General features: G+C 36.0%; 2 protein-coding genes across 2 annotated transcripts in view; one reads left to right on the top strand and one right to left on the bottom strand.

Annotated features, from left to right (window-relative positions):
* The window catches only part of LOC142343206 (transmembrane protein 209-like), a 50,220-nt gene that overhangs the window by 1,105 nt on the left and 27,459 nt on the right, over positions 1–21,656 (bottom strand). The window lies entirely within an intron of this gene.
* Positions 7,989–21,203, top strand: LOC142342348 (uncharacterized). The gene is made up of 6 exons (XM_075393647.1): positions 7,989–8,158; positions 10,656–10,804; positions 15,640–15,740; positions 17,134–17,263; positions 19,737–20,685; positions 20,941–21,203. Exons 2-6 carry the CDS (start codon positions 10,667–10,669, stop codon positions 21,201–21,203), a joined length of 1,581 nt encoding a protein of 526 aa, XP_075249762.1. The 5' UTR covers positions 7,989–8,158; positions 10,656–10,666.

Raw genomic sequence — 21,656 nt, 5'->3', positions numbered from 1 at the left:
TATTTTTGAACAAGAAAAAATATTCAATCATTGGGTGAATATATAATACAATCAATATCATATAATATATAAGTCATTGAAATAAATTTTAACTGTTGTAATAGATGCTATTTTAATATTTGTTTGAAGTTTGCCACACATTATATTGGTATATCTTATTTCACCATAAGATCCCGTGAGGTATCTTTTTTTTCACACGAAGCCAACATTTGTTCCCAACGTTCATTTGTCGGCTCAACCGCAAGTTATGTGAGATGAAACCAGCAATCTGAACACAAACTAGCTAGGTAATTTATCTGATGTCGCTTCAGATAATCTGATCTCATCGATACAGCCATTTTACTTTAATGAACTCACTTTTTTCCCTCGTTTTAAATAAAAATCCCTTACTTTTCTAAGATTACTGCTTTTTCTACTCCCCTCCGTTCTCATTTGCAAAGAAAAGTTGTATCATCTGTAAACTTGATTATCTTCATATTCTGTAAAGCCAATGATGCTTAAAAGAAGAAGTCTTAGAACTGTTCCTTGTGGAACAACATGCTTTATAAATACCCAATCAGAAATCAATTCATTCAAACGAACACCCTGTTCCCTGAAAATGAAATGACTTAAACATGTTTACTTCGTTCTCAGAGAATACACAGCGTTTTCACTTTTTGAAAACATTGCTCATATTGAACTGAAAGCGATTAAGGAAAATAGCTACCGACTTTACTCGCTTATCACGGTGGTTTCGCAAAATTTAATTTTAGAGCAAAATTAACCTGCTATTCAATTGCGCCTCACAAAACCTTCCAGATTAACCATAATCCAGGTCACTAGTTATTTGCATCAAAATATGCAGTTTTTTTAAAATAAACAATCGAAATGCCGGACGAACTGCTCTCAAACGAGTGGCGAGAGGTAGGCTTTGATAGTACCAAGCCTAAGCTGAAGCAGGCAAATTCATTTGCTGGCAATCAAAAACAGGGATTGAGACACCCCACAGAAGCCCTGCATACCATGAATTTCTTTTAGTCTAGCAACTTCGCTCAGTCGTATACCTAGAGGCTACTAATGACAGCTCTGAAAGAGCTGAATATGGATTAAAAGCCAAAAACTTGGTAAAGACAGGTTTCGCTGCTACAATCTCTCGCAACGACACACAACCAGTCGCAATTCTCAATGTGAGTATCTTTCGACAGATGACCACACCAAACATTGCCTCTCATAATATTGACGTCTGCTGTGCTCGAGGTAACTGACGAGGCCATGTGTAGTTGCCACCTCAAGAGATTGACTGGCGCCAGCCGTGGACACAATTGCTTGGAAACAATTTGGAAAAATCTCGATTAGTTGACAACCTTTTTGCATAAACGGTCGTGGATGACTATTACAATTGCAAAAACCTTTTGTGCTGTTAGAATAAAACTTACTACTACAACGAAATCAGAAAATGAAAATTAGTTTTGTCGGCTGACAAAATGATTACGGTTGAGTTATAGACACTTAGTTAAAGAACAATGCTTCCCGCTAACTAGTTCTCTTAGTTCCTGGATACGGTGACATCTTAACAAATAGACGTACCAAAATGTAGAAATTTCAACGAATGTGATTGGTCGAGAAATTTAAAACACTACCTTTATGCGTTCAATTAGCCTAAATTGGATATAACCTAATGCTAGATTACATTTTTCTACCGCATCTGACCATGCCTTGCGGGCCATGGCCATGCCTCAGCGGCCCGTGGGACTTGATATGAATCTATCACAACCGAACGTGAGACCAGTTTCCCCCAAAAAAATATAATTATTCTATTTCGGCTTATCGCGATTTCTGAACAATTTTACGTTAACACGCGTATCCTATTTTAAAACATGGAGAATTTGTCGAGCTATCAGCCAATCAGAAAACCGTATTCCTATTTTCTCAATTGTGATTGGCTAGCAGTAAAATTTCAATATTTTGGTACGTCTGCCATTTTCACTAGCGCCCCTGGATACATATACACGTTAATGCCGATTACTGGATAACATTCAATTGGATATCTTAAATGTAATTGGAAACAAAAAATTATTGTGCATTATATAAAAGGCACCCTAAGAAGATTAAACATTACACAGCAGAGATCGCAGGAAGGAGGGCTGGGGTCAATGGAACGGACGGAGGGGGGGGGGGGGGGTGTGGTTAGGAGTACCGGCGTCTTAAAACTCATCGACTTCCCTTCTCACCATAAACTTAGTTCTCCTCAGCAGTTTCGATGTATCGCATCAAGAGATTAGTGACACTCATAGAGATCTACTCACAAGCTTAGTAACCCCATGCTTTATCAGATTACCCCATTTACCATGACAAAAATCATGTATCATGTAAATCTGAAGATCAGGCGAAACAAGCGATCCAACGAAAGATTGTTAGTACAAAAATTTGCATTTAACACGCCCAACAGAGCTAATTTAATTGCTACAAATTTCATTTGAGAGCAATTAAAACTGATAGCATTTGAATAGGGTCAATTGAGTAGCTGAGGAAATCACAATTCTCGTAGCATGAAAGACCAACGAAAGAGAGCATAACCGCTAAAAAGTAGAGAAATTGCAAAATTTTTAATTCAGAAATAAACTTGAACGAAGAAAATATCTGCACAGCAAAAACAATATCACATCAGAACTAAAATAAATAGATCTACAAAACATGGGGGTTGTATGAGATGGGTTCAACTGATCTCCATGACTCAAACAAATTTTTTGGAACAGCTCAGTCAAGGAAGATCAAACAACTCAAAACATAACCAACTAACGTCGTGAGATTTGCTCTCAAACTACTGATCAGCGGTTTTAAACTCTATAAACCGCCATTCAGTTTCATGTGGAGAGAAGATTAAAAAACCGGCAAACTCCATCGGCAAAGGATGAGCTTTCAACTTAGAACAAAAACAGATTGACTTGCAACAGCTCAGGAAGTCAGTTGTGCTTTTTACTATTGAGATCGAATCAAAGGACAACAAGAAAAACAGCAAATACGTATAAAACTCAAAACTTTTTAAACAATTTATCGAAACCACAGTGTTGAAGCCATTAAAACGATGACATCAAAAACGATGAAAGTTAAAGCCATAACCTTGAAAACAATTTAAAACATTAAAACGGATTTTGATTCACAAGAAAAAGGATGCGACCTGTCGTCACAGGCACCAAGCTACCTAATTGACAACCCAGATAAAAGTGACAAAGCTCAAAAATCCGCTGACATTTTTTAAACAATTTTTTTTAAAAAATATTCAAACAAACCATAGGGTCTCAACTTAAAGCAAGAGATTAACTTGCATCATCTCAGGAGGCCAATTGTGCTTGTTATAAGTGAGAGCGAACCATAAGACAACAATAAACCATAAATACTGACAGAACTCAAAATTTAACAAATAATTCATCGGAACCACAGTGTAGAAGCCATTGAAATTACAAGACATTGAAAACAAATAAATACTTGAAATTGAAACAATGGTTTAAAATTAAACATCCGTGGAAGAAACTAAGGTCGTTGGTTGTCAATTAAATGCCGTGAAATAGCAAAAAAAAGAATTATTAGATACAAAAATTCTAAACTTATCGAGATAACGGTTTCGCAGCCGTTAAAACTATAACGTATTCGTTGAAAATTTAAAAGATGTTTCTTGCGCAATCTTTCAAAACCAAATGATGTTTAGTTTAAATGATACTCCAAAAAGGGAACAAATAAAAAGCTCAAACACAGGAAAAAACGCGCAAATCACAAAACTTTTAAGAAATTTTGCGGTAAGAAAGCCAAGAAAACATTATTTAAATATCAAACCTCTATAAAGAGTATAATTTTCATCACTTGTAACAAAATGTGCCCTGTATATGTTGAGAATGAACTAAATGTGGACAGAATTAAGAAAATTGGCAAAATTCAAATTTTCAATGACAATTTCATTAAAAAATACTCATAACAGTCATTAGTAACAACTGAAAGCTTTAAATATGCTCATAAAAAGCTTTGTACAGTTCATAACAAACCCAATTGCTTCTTTATTTAACAAAACAATGTCATTAGACCGCCAAAATAATTTTAAAAAAGAAGGCAAGACAAGAAGAATCAAACATAGCCGGCAGATTGCCGAAAAGCACCGTTGACGCGCTAGACGCACATCGGATTGAAACAGAAGGAAAAAGCAGATATTAAATTGACCGAATTTTTCTAAGTTCCTAAGTTTTCCTAACTTCCGGAAATTGCTCTAATTCAGCGTGCAGATTCAGTGAGAATCTAAACCTATACTTACTTCAGCTTCTATACTGAAGGGTATTGAGCTTAACACCATATCAGCTAGCGATCGTTCTTATGAACTTTGATAACCTAATGCACTATGACTTATTGGCTTATCCCGTTTCTTTTGATTTTGCTTATTGACATTGACCGTATTCACTAAATTGCGTAATTCAATGCCTGAAAGAAATTAGAATCCATTCAGTTGAAACATTGAGTGAGGTGAGTCGGAAGTCAAACTTGAAAGTCGTGACTTATGAAGAACAAAAAACTTGATCAAAAGATTGAAAGAACTTAAAAAAGGACACAACAAAAATAAAAGTCGTTTGAGAGGCTGACATCGGTTATTAATTAAAAATTACGAAAATAAACTGTCTAAGCCAAAAAAATTAGCTGTTCTCTGAAGACAAAACGAAGATTTTTCTGTGAAGACATTTATTTGGCCTCATTTTGTTGTAAATAGGCTCTGTCATTAATTGGACCTGGATTTGAAATCATTCTAGTTGGTAATTAACATTCAAAAAATTATTTTAAAAGTGACCTCACCTCGCCCAAATTTAATCTGAAAAGTTATTAATTGTAAGAATCCAAGATAATTCCAAACATAGACCTGAGTTTGCTGCGCGTCCATCAAAAACAATTAATTATCCATATGTTTGCATATGGAAATTATTATTCCATAAGCAATTACTTGTTTCAAATGTTTGCAAAATAGATCAATTAGAAAAAAAATTCAACAAAAGCAAAAATAAATGATGCAATTTGTATAAATATTGAGTTAATTTTTTAAAAAGTCAGAAAAATTGCCATTCTGAAAGACTCCTATAGAAAAAAAGAAGAATTATTTTTTTTGGGTAAGTGGACATGTGGGTCGGAACAATTATCTAGTTCTCAAAGACGAAAACTAAAAAGCTCAGACAAAAAAAACTACCAGGAGTAAAAAGTACACAAAACTGCATTAAAACAAGCAGGACTATTGTAATTTCTACAAACTTTGTTGAGAGCAACTTAAAACATACCCGACAGATTGCCGAAAAATAGCCGCTGTTGATTCCGATAACCAAGATTGGGAGAAAGGGGAAAAAACTAGTGAAAAAATGATTTTTGTAAACAATTTTAAAGTACGAACTATTTTGATGTCATTTTGGAGTTGAACACACTCATGTTTAATAGTGAAAGCAGACAGTGGCTAGTAGCAAAACCAATAAGCAATAAAGATGGTAACGAAGAACAAAGTTCGAGTACCGGGATCTTAAATTGGGCTTTTTAGGTCTATCCCTTTTCCATTTCTGATTTCGTTTTTGATACTGACTCTGTTCATTTTGAATTGCTTTGCTGAACAACTGATGTTTAACATCACTTTTAGCAGAATGAAAAAAGAGAGAAACTAGCCTAAGCCTAGAGAAGTCAAAAAAGTTTCACGTAAAATGTTGAACTGAGGTAAGCGAAAAATTTTTATTCGACGAAGTAAAAAAACATGGCAGGACAAGTCCTGACGTAAAATTCAAAGAAATTTCATTGAGTAATTAAAAACTAGCCCTAGAACGGACTATGAATGGTTGGGAAAAACCTTTTATAAAAAAATAGATCCAAAAAAACAAAAACAAAAACAGAACATCAATGTCAAAATGCCGCATGTGAACAAAAAACAACTAGGGACAAATGGAAATTTGGCTCGAACAAAAAAATAGGCATAGAATGTGAACTATGAATGGCTTGAAAAAACCAATTAGAAATCAATCCTATCCAAAAAAATCGAAAAAAAAACAGTTAAAAAAAAACAAAGTGCTATCGCCGCATGTGAACAAAAAACCACTAGCGGAAAGCAAATTTTTGTTCAAACACCGTTTTCTCACTCTACTTCAAAGTTAGAGTGAAAAAATTCACGCCAAAAAATATTAGCTTTTTCGCTCCACTTCCTGTTTCGGCGTGACCAAAATCACAATTCCAATTTGACTTCAAAAATCATGAAAATGTGTGAACAGATCTTCAAAAAGACAGCGCCCCAATTGATTTCATTGATTTAAAAAACAACTAGACCTAGAATGGACAACGAGTGAATTGAGAAAACCATTTCAAAAAAAAATCAGATGAAAAACAAAAAAAAGAAAATCAATGTCAAAATGCTGCCAGGGAGAACAAAAAACCACTAGTGAGATATGAAATTTTGATTCTAACAAAAAACTAGGTCCAGAATGTGCTGTGAATTGAGAAACTATTTAGAAAAAAATCCGATCCAAAAAATCGAAAAACAGAAAATCAGAGTGAAATTGCCGCATGTGAACAAAAAACCACTACCGAGAAACCGAATTTTTGTTCAAACACCGTTTCCTCACTCTACTTGAAAATTAGAGCAAAAAAAGTCACGCCGCAAAACCACTCGCTTTTTAGCTCCATTTCCTGTTTCGGCGTGACCAAAATCACCACTCCAATTTGACTTCAAAAATCATGAAAATGTGTGAACAGACCTTAAAAAAAGACAGCGCCCCAATACAATTCAAATTCTTTGAATTAAAAAAATTAGGAGCGCTGTAACAGCCGGCTAAGCGGAGGCGGCTATTAAAGAAGCGTAAACAATTTTAAGGCGTAATCAAATGATCTCATGACATTCGATGCAATAAAACTCTAAAACCACGACAAGATGTAATATAGATTCAGCTAGTTCATCACGCTTGTAAAAAAACATTTATAGCCACTTTGACAGCAATAGAAAACGTTTATCGACAGTGACGACTAAGCAAAATTACCAAGCTATTTTCTGAGATGCACGACTCAAGCCGGCTATAATCCGCCGGACACGGTTTGAGCACATCCAGGTTACAAGATGAAGGACTTAAACATGGATGCATCAGTCAAAAAGCACAAGAATTGTCATAAAAAGCAAAAATCATCATCAATTTAAAAATCTTATATTACTTAATTGTTAGCTTTGCATATAAACAGCAGATCCAAATGGAAAAACAAGAGTCCCTATTACGCCAAACAGACTCAGACGAGTTCTGATTAAATAGTGCGTGCTTTCCAGACTAAACAAAACAAATATTTAGCTGCTGAAACTATCCAAACTAATCATACTTTGGCCTCAGCGCTGATAAGACATCTGGAACCCAGATGTTCCACTAGATTATGAGAATGGATTGCACTCAAAACCCCATCGTACGCAAAAAATAACTAGTCTAATCTAATGAGAGCTTACTTTTACCGCAAACCTCACTACACACATTTTTGTAAGCGTACTTTTAGTAGTATCTTTTTGAGCGTAAGAAATTGCACTTCAGAAGAAGCTCAAATGCACATAGCAATGACAAGGCAGCAAAACATTCTGTAGCAAGACAAGGCAGCTGCGTATCGAAAGCCACAAAGCACGCTTACAAAACCACCGCAACCACTATAATTAACAAAATGCTTACAAGCTTTTATAGATCTGGGATACAAAAATGTATCTTCACTTTTTCTGAGAAATATCTTATTATAAACGAATAGCTTTATATTTAGATATCTTCGCGGAATCGACAAAGCGAACGACTGCGTTCTAGTTCAATAGAACTGAAAAACAAAAGCCGAATCTATGGTCGGCGAAATTAAATGCTCTCCACACTTTTACATATCCCTAGCGGAAAATGTTACTTTTTCTGAGAAATACTCCCCCACTGTGCCGCTGTAAAATGAACATAAATTTTTAATATCTACACGTGCAGCATCAATATAAGTGGGCAACAGTGACATTGTTTCAACCATAAAGCTAAACCTCCCCCAGATTTTAGATCTCCATTTAAGCTCAATTTGCTCAGAACTTTGTCATAAACAAAATAGCAGTTCCATATATCTGATAGATTAAAAAACAGATTTCAAAAATATTGTATTTTGTACTAGTGACACGGCTTCTCCAGTACCTGTAAGTACACCTGAACCATAAATATCATTATAACAGATAAAAGAAGAACAAAATATTTGAATATTTCGTATTCAAATTTTGTCGATTCAAAATTGCGATAGTTCATATACTGATTTTTTCAGTAAGTGATCTAAATCGATTGATTTAACTGATTGAGGGCCAAAGCTAATCTTGATTCGAAGGAGTCAAATAAGCTCATATGAAAAACTTTTGAGGTCATCCGATGAGTTTAAAATAGGAATGCTTGCTAATCCGCGAGTTTGTACAATCATCTCCTTAGAAGATCATCCATGAATAGTAAACAAATCAAATCCAATACATACAAAAATAAAACATTTCAGAAGTCTCACAAAATCTTTTCTTTTCAAAAAGCGTAGTCACACATAAGTTCGAAACAAAACCCCCAGATTGCCAAAAAGCAGCCGCCACTGATTCTCATACCGCCGATTTGTAGCGAAAGACCAGAAAAACAATGTAAAAATTGATTGTTGTACAAAAAACATTTTAAAAGAGCAAACTAATTTCAACTCATTTCGAAGTTGCACATGCGTCGGTTTCGTAATGGGGGTTTAACAAGGGCCAGAAGTTCAAGTACCGCGCATCTAAAATTGGGCTTTCTGAGTTTATCCCGTTTCTATTTTGGTACTGACTCTGTTCAGATGACCACACCAAACTTTGCCTCTCTTAAAATATTGACGTTTGCTGTAGACACATATCTTAAAAAAACATAGCCGGAACACTCCGAAATCGACTCGAACTTCACTTCCCCCAAGCCAACGAATAACAATTGCTCTGCTGATCAACTTCCACTTAAAACAAATTTGAGCAGACTGAGCGACGAATGGAACTAGCCCCGAGAAGTCAAAAAGTTTTCACACAAAAAGTTGAACAAGATGTTAGCTAAGGTAAACCGAAACAAAATAATTTTCATTGATTAAACAAAAAAATTAGACCAAAAAATAGACTACGAATGGATTCGGAAAACCAGAAAGAAAATTCGATCAAAAATCGGAAAATAAGGAAGACAAACTGCCGCACGTGCACAAAAAAATCACAATAGCGAAAGCTAAATTTTGTTCAAACACCGTTTTTTTTAATATACTGAAAAATTCCAGTAAAAAAGACTTCACGCCGTAAAACCATTCGCTTTTCCCCTCCAATTCCTGTTTTGGCGCGACCAACATCACCACTCCAATTCGACCTCAAAAATCATGTGTGAACAGATCTTAAAAATGACAGCACCCGAATACAATTCATGATCTATGAAATGTGATAGGACCAGGAGCGCTACAGTAGCCCGCTGAGAAGATGAGGGCGCCTATTAATAACATCTCTAAAAGCCTCACCGTATGTGGCTTTAGACAACAAACGTTGCAGACATCCAGAAAGAAAGCAAAAGGCCAACAATAAATTTTGAAAATCAAAAATCATATGGAAATTAAGTTCAAACAAAAAACTAGGCCTAGAATGAGCTATTAATGAATTGAAAAAACCATTCAGAAAAAAAAATCCGATCCAAAAGATCGAAAAAAAAGTATAAATCAACGTGAAATTGCCGCATGTGAACAAAAAACCACTAGCGAGAAAGCGAAAAAATTTTAAAAACTTTATTAGAGCGAAAAAATTCACGTCGCAAAACCACTCGCTTTTTCGTTCCATTTCCTGTTTCGGCGTGACCAAAATCACTACAATTTGACCTCAAAAATCATGAAAATGTTTGAACAAATCTTAAAAAAAGACAGCGCCCCAATACAATTCAAATTCTTTGAATTGTAAAAAAAAGTTCGACGAAGTAAAAAAAATAATAGCCGGCTGAGAAGATGAGGGCGGCTATTAACAATTACCTAATTTTTGGGCAAAGAAATTTGGAGCCAATTTCGGCACCAACTGGGGCGCGAACCCATGTCCCCCGCTTAACAGCCACAGGTCTTATCCCTTAGGCTACCCGTGCGTATTGCTTTTCTCTATTGCACTTTGTACATCAGCAATCTTTTGGTCAATGGCTTTTTTGACTCGCTTGTTTTTGCTCTGTCGCATGCATTAAGCTAGGCTCTATGTTTAAGGACCGTTAAAACAAGTGAAAATAGGAGCGCTGTTAATCATTGTGCTGAAGTTCGATTTGCATTCAATATAAGTTAAATTGAATAAAGTTAATATAAGATAAAAGTTTCAAAGTACCACACCAAAGAAAAATAGTACCTTCCTTTAATTGTACGATCTATCAAAAAAGTTAACAGCTAATATTGTCCAGGAAAAAAACAGGAAGCTAAACTATTTTGGGCAATATCCTTTTGTGTGGGATCAAAAAATTACCCAAAGTCAGCTTCTAATTTACCCTAACATTTTACATTTAACTTTTAAAAAAATCTTATCGCCCTTTGCAAGTTCGAGTGGTTTTCTTGATTAAAAACTGTTAAATGCAATTTAACAAAACTATTTATTCATGCATATGTAGGTCAATAGATCAATTTAATGTTTGCCCATACCATGCTTACAGCCTCAGTAACTATGTATCGACCAATTTTCACTCACAACACAACTAGTGGAAGACAGCTGGCTAACCAAGAGGCCCAAAGCGCATTTGACGCTTACTGTTCTGACCTTCTGGATCTTGCAGATGATATAAAACGATCCAACATAATAAAGGTAACACAATTTCTTATTACAGCCGTTGACCCCATCTCAGGGAAAGAATGATGTGGGGAAGAAAGCTCCATATGGAGCACATTTGACTTCAAATTTTAACAAAATTACAGCAACACCTTAAGGTTCATTTTTAAATAAAAACTAGCAAGCCCGCAAAAAGCGTCATAAAATCATATCCGAACAGGTTTAAAATATTTAAGGATTTATTTTTTGTACAATCTCGGGCTCGAACCCATGCCCTTCGTGTAACAGCCACAGCTCTTGCCGCTTAGCCTACTGAAGTGTAATTTTGGCGTCCATTACCCTATTCAACAGCAGCTTTTTGTTAAGCGACAATTTCGGCTTTGCTGTGTCTAAAGAGCATTATGTTAAAGGAGCGCTATGAATTTGCAGATAGCGAGCCTCTACATGATGGCACAGCGCGTCTCAAAACGCATGTACTACGCTAGGCTCTGTTTAAGGAGCGCTAAAATATGCCAGGATTAGGAAATTATACATAATAAATTAACAATTAAATTAAAGCTATTAGGATCACCTATTTCTGCTATGCAGCATGCTCTATGAGCGCAAAAACGTGCACAAAATAGGCACAAGAACGTGCACAAAAGCATGAACGAAAGAAACAGAAAAAAATATTTGCCAATTTTTTGGCCAGAAAATCATGCGTAATTCTCAGCCAATTTTCGGACTGGAGCCCCTGCCATTTGCTTAACAACAATTGGTCTTATCCCTTAGGCTACCAATGCCTTTTGCTTAAGTCTAAATCAAAAATCATTTCAAAATCAGCACAATATTGGTCAGATTAGGCTCGCTTGTTTTTGAACTAGCATGCTTTATGAGCGCAAAACATGGCAGTGTAGCGCGTCTGAAGACGCATGTATTTACACAAGAAAAAAAGACATTAAATATGCGGAGGAAAAAGGAGAAGGTAAAAAACAGAAAGGAAAGACAGGAAAGAACGAGAGAAACGAATGAGAGAAAACAAATAAAGAACGAAAATAAAGCCAAAATGAGAAAAAGAGAAACCAAAGAAAAGACAGAAAAGAAAGTACCAAGTAAAATAAAAAAAAACAGATGAGATAAAGAGACACACACAGCGAGAGAGAGAGAGAGAGAGAGAGAGAGAGAGAAAAGAGTGAGAAAAAAGGAAGAGAAAATAAAAAGAATAAAGAAATGAAAGATAGGAAAGATGTACAAAGAGATAAAGAGACACTGAGAGAGCGAAAGGCAGAAGAAATAAAGAAGGAAGAAAGAACGAAAGGACAATGAATAAACAATAAGAGAGAACAAATGAAGAACGGAAAAAGAGAACCAACTTCCAAATTTTTCCCAGAAATTATGCTTCTTCATCCGCCCGCACTTGGGCGCGAACCCATGCCGCTCGATTAAGAGTCATAGGTCTACCCCTTACGGAACCGATGCCTACTGCCGTCTATTGAACTTTCTAAATAAGGACATTTTTGGTCAACTGCTTTTTTGTTACGCTCGTATTTGCTTAGCTGCATGCTCAATGAGCACCAAAACATTCGCAGATCAGTTGTTTAAGCATGGTGGTGTAGGCTGCATGTTTAAGGACCATTAAACTATGTGACGATAGGAGTGCTGTTAGCCATTGCGCCCAAGTGCGACTTACATTTAATATAACAGATAAACTTCTATCGAGTACTGATTGCAAACGGGAGAAATCAGGGACCTTTGACATCGAGTCATCGAGTTGAGGTAATACGGCCTTGACCAAACCTGTCTCAATTACCCAAGCGATGTCTACCTTTTGCGCTCAGTTTAAGTGCATGGAATTATATTCATTCTTCATGGTCAACACTCAGACACTGCTTCATTTCAGGACTGCAGTTGGCAATTCCACTCTATAAACGGGCATAAAAAATTTATGAATATATAAACAAAAGTAGGCCTCGAACATGTACTTTTCAAGCCTCAATTGTCACGCACAAAACTGACGAATTGTCAACAAAACGAGGCCTAAGGTGATAGTTTTTAGTAAACTAAACCGCAGAGGCATTGTGCTCCATTTGTCAAGAGCCGAAGGACCATTTTTCTATCGGTCAAATGTTAATTAAACAGAAACAACCGTACGTGGAAAAGTTTTAAGGTTTATCTGCTGAAAAGATGAGATCAAAAATAGGATGGAGAAAGAGAGCAGAGTGGGTTTTGATCACGCATAATTCTGAGAATCATAATTAGGTGTGACACTCTTTTCACGGAGCCCGAGAAAATTTTTCGATAACGAGTCACTTTTCAAAGTAGTTTTTTTTCGTTTTCAGTCTAAAGTCATCGTCAGAAATTCTTCTCACATAGATTAACAAGTATTTGTATGTTCAGAAGCTTTTTGACTGTTTTGAGCATTTAGACTTTTAGATGCATACGTGAGCTTTTTTGTTCATTTAGCCGCACTTTCAGAAGTTTTTTTAAAAACTTTTTGCGGTCTACGAGGATATAATAGTTGCAGTTATTTTATCTACCGCATTGTTGTCTTTTGATTTAATTTAAATCAGATTTCATTTGAATGGCATTGATTTTCATATTAATTTTATTGGTATCACTTTTTGAGATGATTGCTAGCAAGCTGTTTGCGAAACTGTGATTAAATTGGATTAAATGTTGACCCCTTTCCTCCATTTTTTACAAGCCTATTTTTATTTATTGTTGTCCTTGTCGGAACGCCTACTACAAATGGTTCTATGGAAATAATAATTGCGTTTTTACTAATAAGAGGCACTTTAACGAGTTGAAGGTCCAGTATTCAATGAAATTTGAAAAGAAATGGTTAATCATAGCATTTCTTGGTTTCCACCGTTTTTTAATGGACCGTCTGTTGCGTTGTTAGCCAATGATTGAGCGGAAACGGTTAGCCAATTCAGTGAAAAAAGGATTTGACCGTGTGCATCCGCACAGACCGATCAGTTAGCTGGGATAGAGACCCAACTGTACGAATCTTCTATTCTCCGTTTCCGGTTTTTCCAGTTTGTTCGTAATGCACCTGCACAATATAATAACAATTATGTGTTCTTTATACTTACATTTGGAGAGTTTTCAAAGAAATTATCTGATTTTTTGCTTCATTCAATTTTGTTTGAAATTTAATGGCATCAGGAAGTAATCAGTTTATAAAAATAAGTGATTGGCTGTGGCCTCAGAAAATCTGGTCGGCCAGTGAATCGTGGACTTCTTCGGCTGTTTCCTTGTTTGTTCACGCCTTTGACATCTCAGCGAAAGATGTCATTTTTATAAAGCGCACCTTACCTAATTTACAAAACTTTTTCTTTACTCGCCAAATCAATTGTAGCGGCTGCTCTCCTATCAAAACCGAAAAAGCTTATACCAATCAATTCGTTTCAGCGATTTCAAATCTGTCCAGCTATTGTTTTTGCAGTTAAGTTTTGTGAACTGTATAATCCACTATACTGTAGATTACCGCTGCATTACTTGATACTCAATTATCCCAACTAACAAATCGTTCAGCATTGCTGTCAAACATCTGCTTCGCTCAGAATACAAAAAAATATTGATTTCAAGTAAATATATTTAAATTTCGGCCGAGTTTCTGTTAAGAACTCAAATTATTATTCGAAATTGCAAAATTCTTGACAAAAGTTCAAGACAATGGTCCTACCTAATAATTGTGGCAAGTAATTTCTCTCTCCAAAGTTTTAATATTTTTGAAGACTCTTTTCCGACACTAAAAATTAATAAATGTAGCAAAAATCGCACTTTGGGTGTTTTCACCGAACTGCTCAATGACACAACAGATGAACGACGCTTCTTTGAAGCTAGTAAGAGAAATTGCTTGGTACTTTAGACAAGTCCCACTTAAGTCTCACTCGCTCCTCTTGAGGGAAGAAAATTGTAAAGGCTTCAAAGTTAATTCTCTTTTCAACACGTCAAAGTTAAGTTAAGCTGAACAACAACTCAGATAATTTACAGAAACAAACCACAGTAACAAGTAATTTACCTCTCCAGGAAATTTGCTTCAATACGCACAGTATGTCAGCTTAATCAAACCAAATTTATGAATCTTGGCTGACTTTGGTAGCTTTTTAAGCTCTTTTTATGCCGATAGTCGAGTGGTTTTAAATGTCAAATATGTGACTTCGATTGGCTGTAGACACAGATGTCAACAAAATGTAAACCATTTTCCATACAATCACTCTTTTCAGCGTAACTTTGATGTCGTAGAACTTTGCTAACCCTATAGAAATTTTGCCGAAAATCTATATCAACAACAGGTTATTCGCAAACCAATCGTAAAGATGGTGACAAGCGTGAGCACATTGAATGCGCTTTGACAGAAAGTAGCATTGAATTTTTCTTGTCATGCTATTCTAGCTCTAATGTTAAATTTGACCTTGAATTTGTTTGTTTATTCAATTAAAAAGCGCGGCATAAACATCAAGATTAAATGCAGACACAAGGTCGATCCAATGGAAGTTCAGAAGAGTAGCGCTGTAACGGACCCATTGTAATCTAAAGGACCCAAGGCTAAATTGTAATCAAGAGTTTCCTCTTTGATATCAGTCTTGAATATGTTTGTAATAGGAAATAATTGAAAATCAATTTTGAATGCCAAAAGCAACGACCGTACACTTTTTAAGTAACTGCTTCCTTCCATTACTCACGATAATTGATCTCCGTCGCTGTATCGATTTTCTGTACCAAAAAAGTTTCAGATAACGCACAAATAAATGATTTACACCCGAGCTAACTGCAAACTTAGCCACAGATTTTTTTTGGAATCAATAAAAAATATGAAAAACTTGACCCGACCCAAAGAATTAATTGACGTTATTATAACCAACTAAAATTTTTAATGTTCACAGGACGTAATCAACATCCCTCATGTGATAGCTGCTGGCGATCAGTCTTCGGGCAAGAGTAGTGTTCTCGGAATACTAAGCGGAGTACAACTTCCAACAGGCAAGTAACAATACCTAACACAACTAACAGTATTTCAAATATATAGCAAACTGAGAACCACTTGGTCCAGGGCTGCAACCACCCACTTTGCACTAAAAACAACCTGTAGTCTCAAAAGAGGGAGCAAAACAATTTGAAAAATACAGTAACGTTGGCAAATTCTTATATTATAAAACAGCGGTACAAGTTATAAAAATTAGATTTGATTTTGCACGAGGCTAATATACGCACGCGTGTTATCGGCTAGGTTGCCTTCCGTTGTGCTTTTTGCCGAAAGCGGGCGTATGTCAGTGCGTGCGTGCTTGTTTGCGAATGTCGAGAGAGCCAGGGTGCATGGGTTGCCTTTTCTTTTAGACTGTTGATTCTCCTTAAAAGGAAAAATTAAGGATTCTCCTTACAAAAAATTTAGGTGTTTTAACAAAAAATCTATCACTTTAAATAAACAATTTATTAATTCATGCCGCATGTTTAGGAGATGGAAGAGCAGTAACAAAATGTGCAGTTCAACTCGCAATGCGTAAAAAAGACACAAGCTCGTGCTCTATGATTTACCCACAAAAGCGACGACTCAGCAGTTCCAGTTCAATCAAAGACGAAATTCTCAACTTTCAGGGATCTGTTTCAAAATAGGAACGCCTATTAAAAAAAGCAGTTTCATTAAAGGATTTCACAACCTACAATTTTGAAGAGGTAGATAGAATGGTTTAAAATAATTTCAAATTCTGCGACATTACTTAACTTCTGACAAATTATTTATAACATACCCGGCAGATTGCCGGAAAGTAGCCCCGTTGATAACCCATAACCAAGATTGGGATTGAAGGAAGAGGAAAAACTAATGAAAAACAATGATTTTTGTACACAAATAATTTTAAAGTGCGAACTATTTTGATGTCATTTTGGAACTGAACATACTCCTGGTTCGCAGTGAGACGACACAGTGGCTAGTATCAACAGCAATAAGCAATAGAGATGGTAACTAAGAACAAAGTTCGAGCCCAGACGCTATTTATCCATTGGCAGAATCTTGGTAAAAGTAGTCAAACTTAAAATGCAAATTTGTTTTCACGTAATCATTTAATCATCGCCATATCTGTGACTTAAAAATAGCGAAAGATTTTTTGATATACCGGAAGACCTTTCTAAGAGTGAACAAGAAACAGCTCCGTCCAATCAGAATCAAAGGATGAATGGAGCATTCGAACTCACAGAGATGCCATCATTCAGGATAGAGAGTCCGGAGACAAGAAACCTTACAGTAGTAGATCTGCCAGGGATTTTCCATTCAACTACTCAGAATCAAGACCCTTCACTGACACGGGACGTCCAGGAAACAGTTATGAGACATATACGAGATCCACAATGTGTGATATTGTGTGTGATTGATTGCACAAAAGATTTAGTCTAAACACGCTTTTCCAGCTCCTACGCGAAGTTGACGAAAAGGGGTCACGAACAATAATTGTGTTCACAAAAATCGACAAGATATCTGACGACAGAGAGGGGGTAACGGAACTCATTGAAAAGGTAAAAAAGTAAGAACTTCTAAACGCTGTTCCACGGAATTGGAGGCATCGAAGATATGAAATATTATGTCCACTATATTTGAGTATGCAAACAGAAAAGTAATCAAAATAGAAGCAATGGAAAAGGTGACTTTCTGCGAGTAACTAATATTTTCGATACTTAATGGATTAAATCAAGATTCTACATTGAAATTTCTAGGACGTCTGCTCAAATAGTTTTAGGTCAATTTTAATTACTTTTCTAATTAAAAGCAACAATTTAGGATGAAAAAAAGAACTGTCTTTACAAATTCTGATCTGGTTTGAAGCTCCGTCGTACGTTATCTTAGAAATAAGTTCTCTACATAAAACTATCAGAAATTTAAGTTTAGTTATTTTGAAAAGTTACAGTAAAGAGTATTGATCCTTTAAAAAACAAGGTAAATTCTCATTTCAGGAAAAATTATTTAACATCTAACACCCACAATATAGATTCCGCACACGGTTCGTTGTTGGTTGTATTCAAATGTGAAGAAATTTTGAAGGCTCAATTGTACCTCAAAAGCAGCCAATGAGACCTGTTAATAATGATGCTCAGTGAGAAGACAACAAGAAAAATGGGGCAAAAATCAAGCATTTCCTGATAACTTTTGACAACAAATAGCATCAAAGTTAAAAAAAAGCTTTGACTGCCCGTTAAAGAATTTAAGCAATTACGGATAGGCACCATTAGAACTCATAAGCATGATTAAATAGCACTCGAGAGAAGAAACGCTGAAAAAAATCAAATTGCCACACGCAAAAATTCACACCAATAAAATAGATGAAAAAGGACTTCACCATTACTTCTCTTGAGTCCTGAATTACAAGCCAAAGAATTGAATAAACTAACAATTTTATAGCAAAATTAAACTAAGACAGTCGCAAAAGCCCATGATCCATCCTATATCCGTAAAGCTGAACACAAAATCTAAAAACAAAGAATTTTTTTCGGGTCTTTAATTCTTAAAAATCACTAAAAGTAAAAACAATTTCTAAATATTGCCTGTACCCGTCCTTAGAATGTGAACACAATACAAAAATCATGTAAAAATCAACAACAGATAATGCGAAAAAAAAATGAAAAGTTGAAGAAACCGGCAAAAATAAGAATATCTTTCAAAGTGAGTGACGGCAAATAAGAGCCTCGTAAATCAAACCCAAAATCCTTTAACATTAGCTAAAAGTCGGATCCAATAAAATACCCAACATTACGCCGCACTAGAGGTAAAAAAAGCACTGTTAGTTTGGAGACCAAGCGATAAGACAACGAGAAAAACAACTGATGCAACACTGAAAACCAAACAATTTTTGAAAGTGTCAAAATTACATTAAAAAAAAACTGCTGCGAGCTCAAGGAACTAATTAAATTCACTTTCTCTCAGCCGCCAAAACCTGCCAATGACAAACTCGCTAATGCTTCTCGAGTAAAAGCCACAAAAATCAAGGACTACAACCCAACATTTTGATAAAATGAATCATCATATTAGCAACCGACGAGATCTGTACTTTGTGAAGATTAGTTAATAAGAAAGCAAAAAGAAAAATAACTCTAGCGAAAATTCGGGGACCGTCCTTTCAAAATGAACAGCCTATAAGTAAAAAAATCAATGGCTTTGAGCTGAAACAATTAATGCGATAGAGTTAAGCTTCCGTAACAACAGATAAGTTCTCTCTTAAAACAATTAGTGTCAAGTCATAGAAAGAACTGAACATTAGCCTTGAACTGAAACATTCAAATCAAATAAAATGATTCTTAATCGCAACCTACGAGACCGTTCGCTAATGAGATTAATTGATGATACAACAAAGACTCGAAAAACTAAAAAAAAAATAGTGATGATACAACAAAGACTCGAAAACTAAAAAAAAAATAGTGGCAAAGTCATGGTATCCAATAGCCAAAAATTCGAAACACTATTTAGGTTAAATTGCACCTCATCAGCAGCCAATTGGACCTGTTAATAAGGATACTAAGTGAGAAGACAACAGGAATATAAATAAAATAAGGGGCGAAAATTAAACATTTCCTGAAAACCTTTGACAACAAATAGCGTCAAAAAAAGGTCACCATTCGAACCCATATGCATACTTAAAACAGCACTCAAGGGAAGAAACACTGAAAACAGGAATCAAGTTGGCACAGGCAAAAGTTCACACCAATAAAATGAATTAAAAAAGGACTTCGACAATACTCCTCTTGGAGTCGTAAAAAAGACTTCTCCAAAACTCCGGTTCGAATCATAAAAAAGACAACACACAAATACAGTCTAATTACTTTGGATTGTAAAAAAAGACAGAACCAATATAATCCAAATTCTTTGGATATTAAAAAAATAGGAGCGCTATAATAGCCGACGGAGAAGGCGAGGGCGGCTATTAATAAGAAACTGTTTCAAGTCACATTTCTTCTCCGATAAATGCACTCTCAAGCATACAAACATTTTTCTACACAGATTCATAAGAAGGAAAGACACAGCTTCAGGAACTACGTTTTCGTCAACAGCCTTAAAATAAACTTTGAAGACGAATCCCAGTTTTTCAACAACATCATTGCCCGTTTCTCACTATCGGCCGAATGCTGTGGATTCGACAAACTGCATCAGAAGGTGTGTTCCTTGCTTATTGCTCCTATGTACAAGGAATTTAACGACAACTGGACACAAGTTGAGAAGCACTTCGATATAATCAAGGCGCAATGTCGCTTGTTAGAAGATCGCATTAATAACAGAGACAGAATAGTAAACAGAAATTTGTCGCTGTTCATTGAGCAAAGCAGGAATGCCCTAAAATGTATATACACCAGTGAGAACGGACAGCAGCGTGATGCTCAGCGCATTTACGCTTTCTACCGCGAGTACTTTTCGGAATTTTACAGAGAATACAAACAAAAAATGGAAACTTGCCCACAATCTCTTCGAGAACTTGCGGATACGGGCCGACAACAGGAAATGCGAGGGTTCTCAAATTGGGCTGCATTCAAAAGTGTAGCAGTGCCAATTGTTACGTCATTCGTAGAGCCAGCAACTAAATGCCAACAAAAAGTGCTCAATAGAAACAAGGAAGTTGTTTATTCATTCATACACGAATACTTTGGGAACCACCCACAACACGAGGAGTTCCTTAGGACCAAAGTGGACGAAATTTTTGAGAAACAGGACTCAATTCTGAAGAAACAACTGGAGCGAGTTTACGAATGTGAAAAATACCTTCATGTTGATGATGAGCTCCAGGGAAAGTTTGCAGTCAATCTTTCCCCGTCGGGGCCTGCTCCTGCAGAAACAAATTTGATAACTGAAAACACATTTTTCGGCAACGTTTTGGACTCAATTCGGTACACAATTCGCACGTTTTCTGCGCCGATTTTAGCGACATTCAGATTTTATATCTATCTTCTGTTTATTGGTACGTTTGTACTACTGATTGTATATGATATCACCAAAGACACTTTTTTTAAGACTTTGCTTCAACCTTTCGGTTATGTTATTAACTGGATATTTAGTTGGATCTACACGTTGGTTCTGATACTTTTCGCGATTATATTCTTTTCATACCTGGGTAAATACATATTCCATCGTCTATATATGAACATTAAACCTAAACCCCCAGTCAACAATTCCATCACAGAGCTCTATGTAAATTCTTTGGAGCTGGTAAAAGATCTGGCCGCAAACCGCCTTGCGAATGTCATTCCATCGCATATCTTGCTGTGTCTAAACGAAGAGGCTCAACGGGAGATTCAAACCATTGACAGGTATCACGAGGAGTTGGTTCAACTGCAATGGGAGACACCCGAGGAAGAGCTCAGATTACACGACTACCAAGAACGTTTGAGAATGTTTGATGACTGGAAAATAAGAAGACAAAATATGCTTGACAAGCACAGGAGATGTGCGCAAGTCATCGCAGCATATGATGCTTAGACAATAGAAGCAAAAACTTAATTATCTTTCCGTTGAAGCGTTCGAAGGAAGTGTGTGCGAAGTGTTATCGTGTAACTCATATTTAAAAAACGTCTTATGATTAGAAAGAAGTGGGAGGGGTGGCGCGTGGGAGCTGGGGTGGAGAGGGGGTGGAGTTTGAGATGGGGTTTATCGGCTGAATCTTCTGTTGAATTGGGAGGTGGGTGAGTGTGGGTCAAACTCATACGAACCGCCCTTTCACATGAATTTATTTATCAACATTTTTGGTGAATCGCATACTTAGAGAACATGAGTCGTATGGATCAGCCACTTAATGCTCCCCGGGCTTCAATTGTTTACATCATTTTGAGAACTAATATAATTGTTACAGACTTTGATTGCGAGCATTAAACACGTTTGATTTCATATATTCATTAAAAGAGTTCAAAATATTCTATTAAAAATTGTAAAATT

This window comes from Convolutriloba macropyga, chromosome 7 (genome assembly GCF_964194025.1).
Source record: "Convolutriloba macropyga chromosome 7, txConMacr16.3, whole genome shotgun sequence".
Classification (NCBI taxonomy): Eukaryota; Metazoa; Xenacoelomorpha; order Acoela; family Convolutidae; genus Convolutriloba; species Convolutriloba macropyga.
The sequence above is the reverse complement of the archived record's forward strand: the minus strand, read 5'-3'. Positions and strand labels throughout refer to the sequence as shown.

Coding starts and splice junctions, on each gene's coding strand:
- LOC142342348 (XM_075393647.1), top strand. CDS start 10,667: ATGTATCGACCAATTTTCACTCACAACACAACTAGTGGAAGACAGCTG. Junction 10,805..15,639: donor AACGATCCAACATAATAAAG/GTAACACAATTT, acceptor TAATGTTCACAG/GACGTAATCAACATCCCTCA. Junction 17,264..19,736: donor TAACGGAACTCATTGAAAAG/GTAAAAAAGTAA, acceptor TTTTCTACACAG/ATTCATAAGAAGGAAAGACA.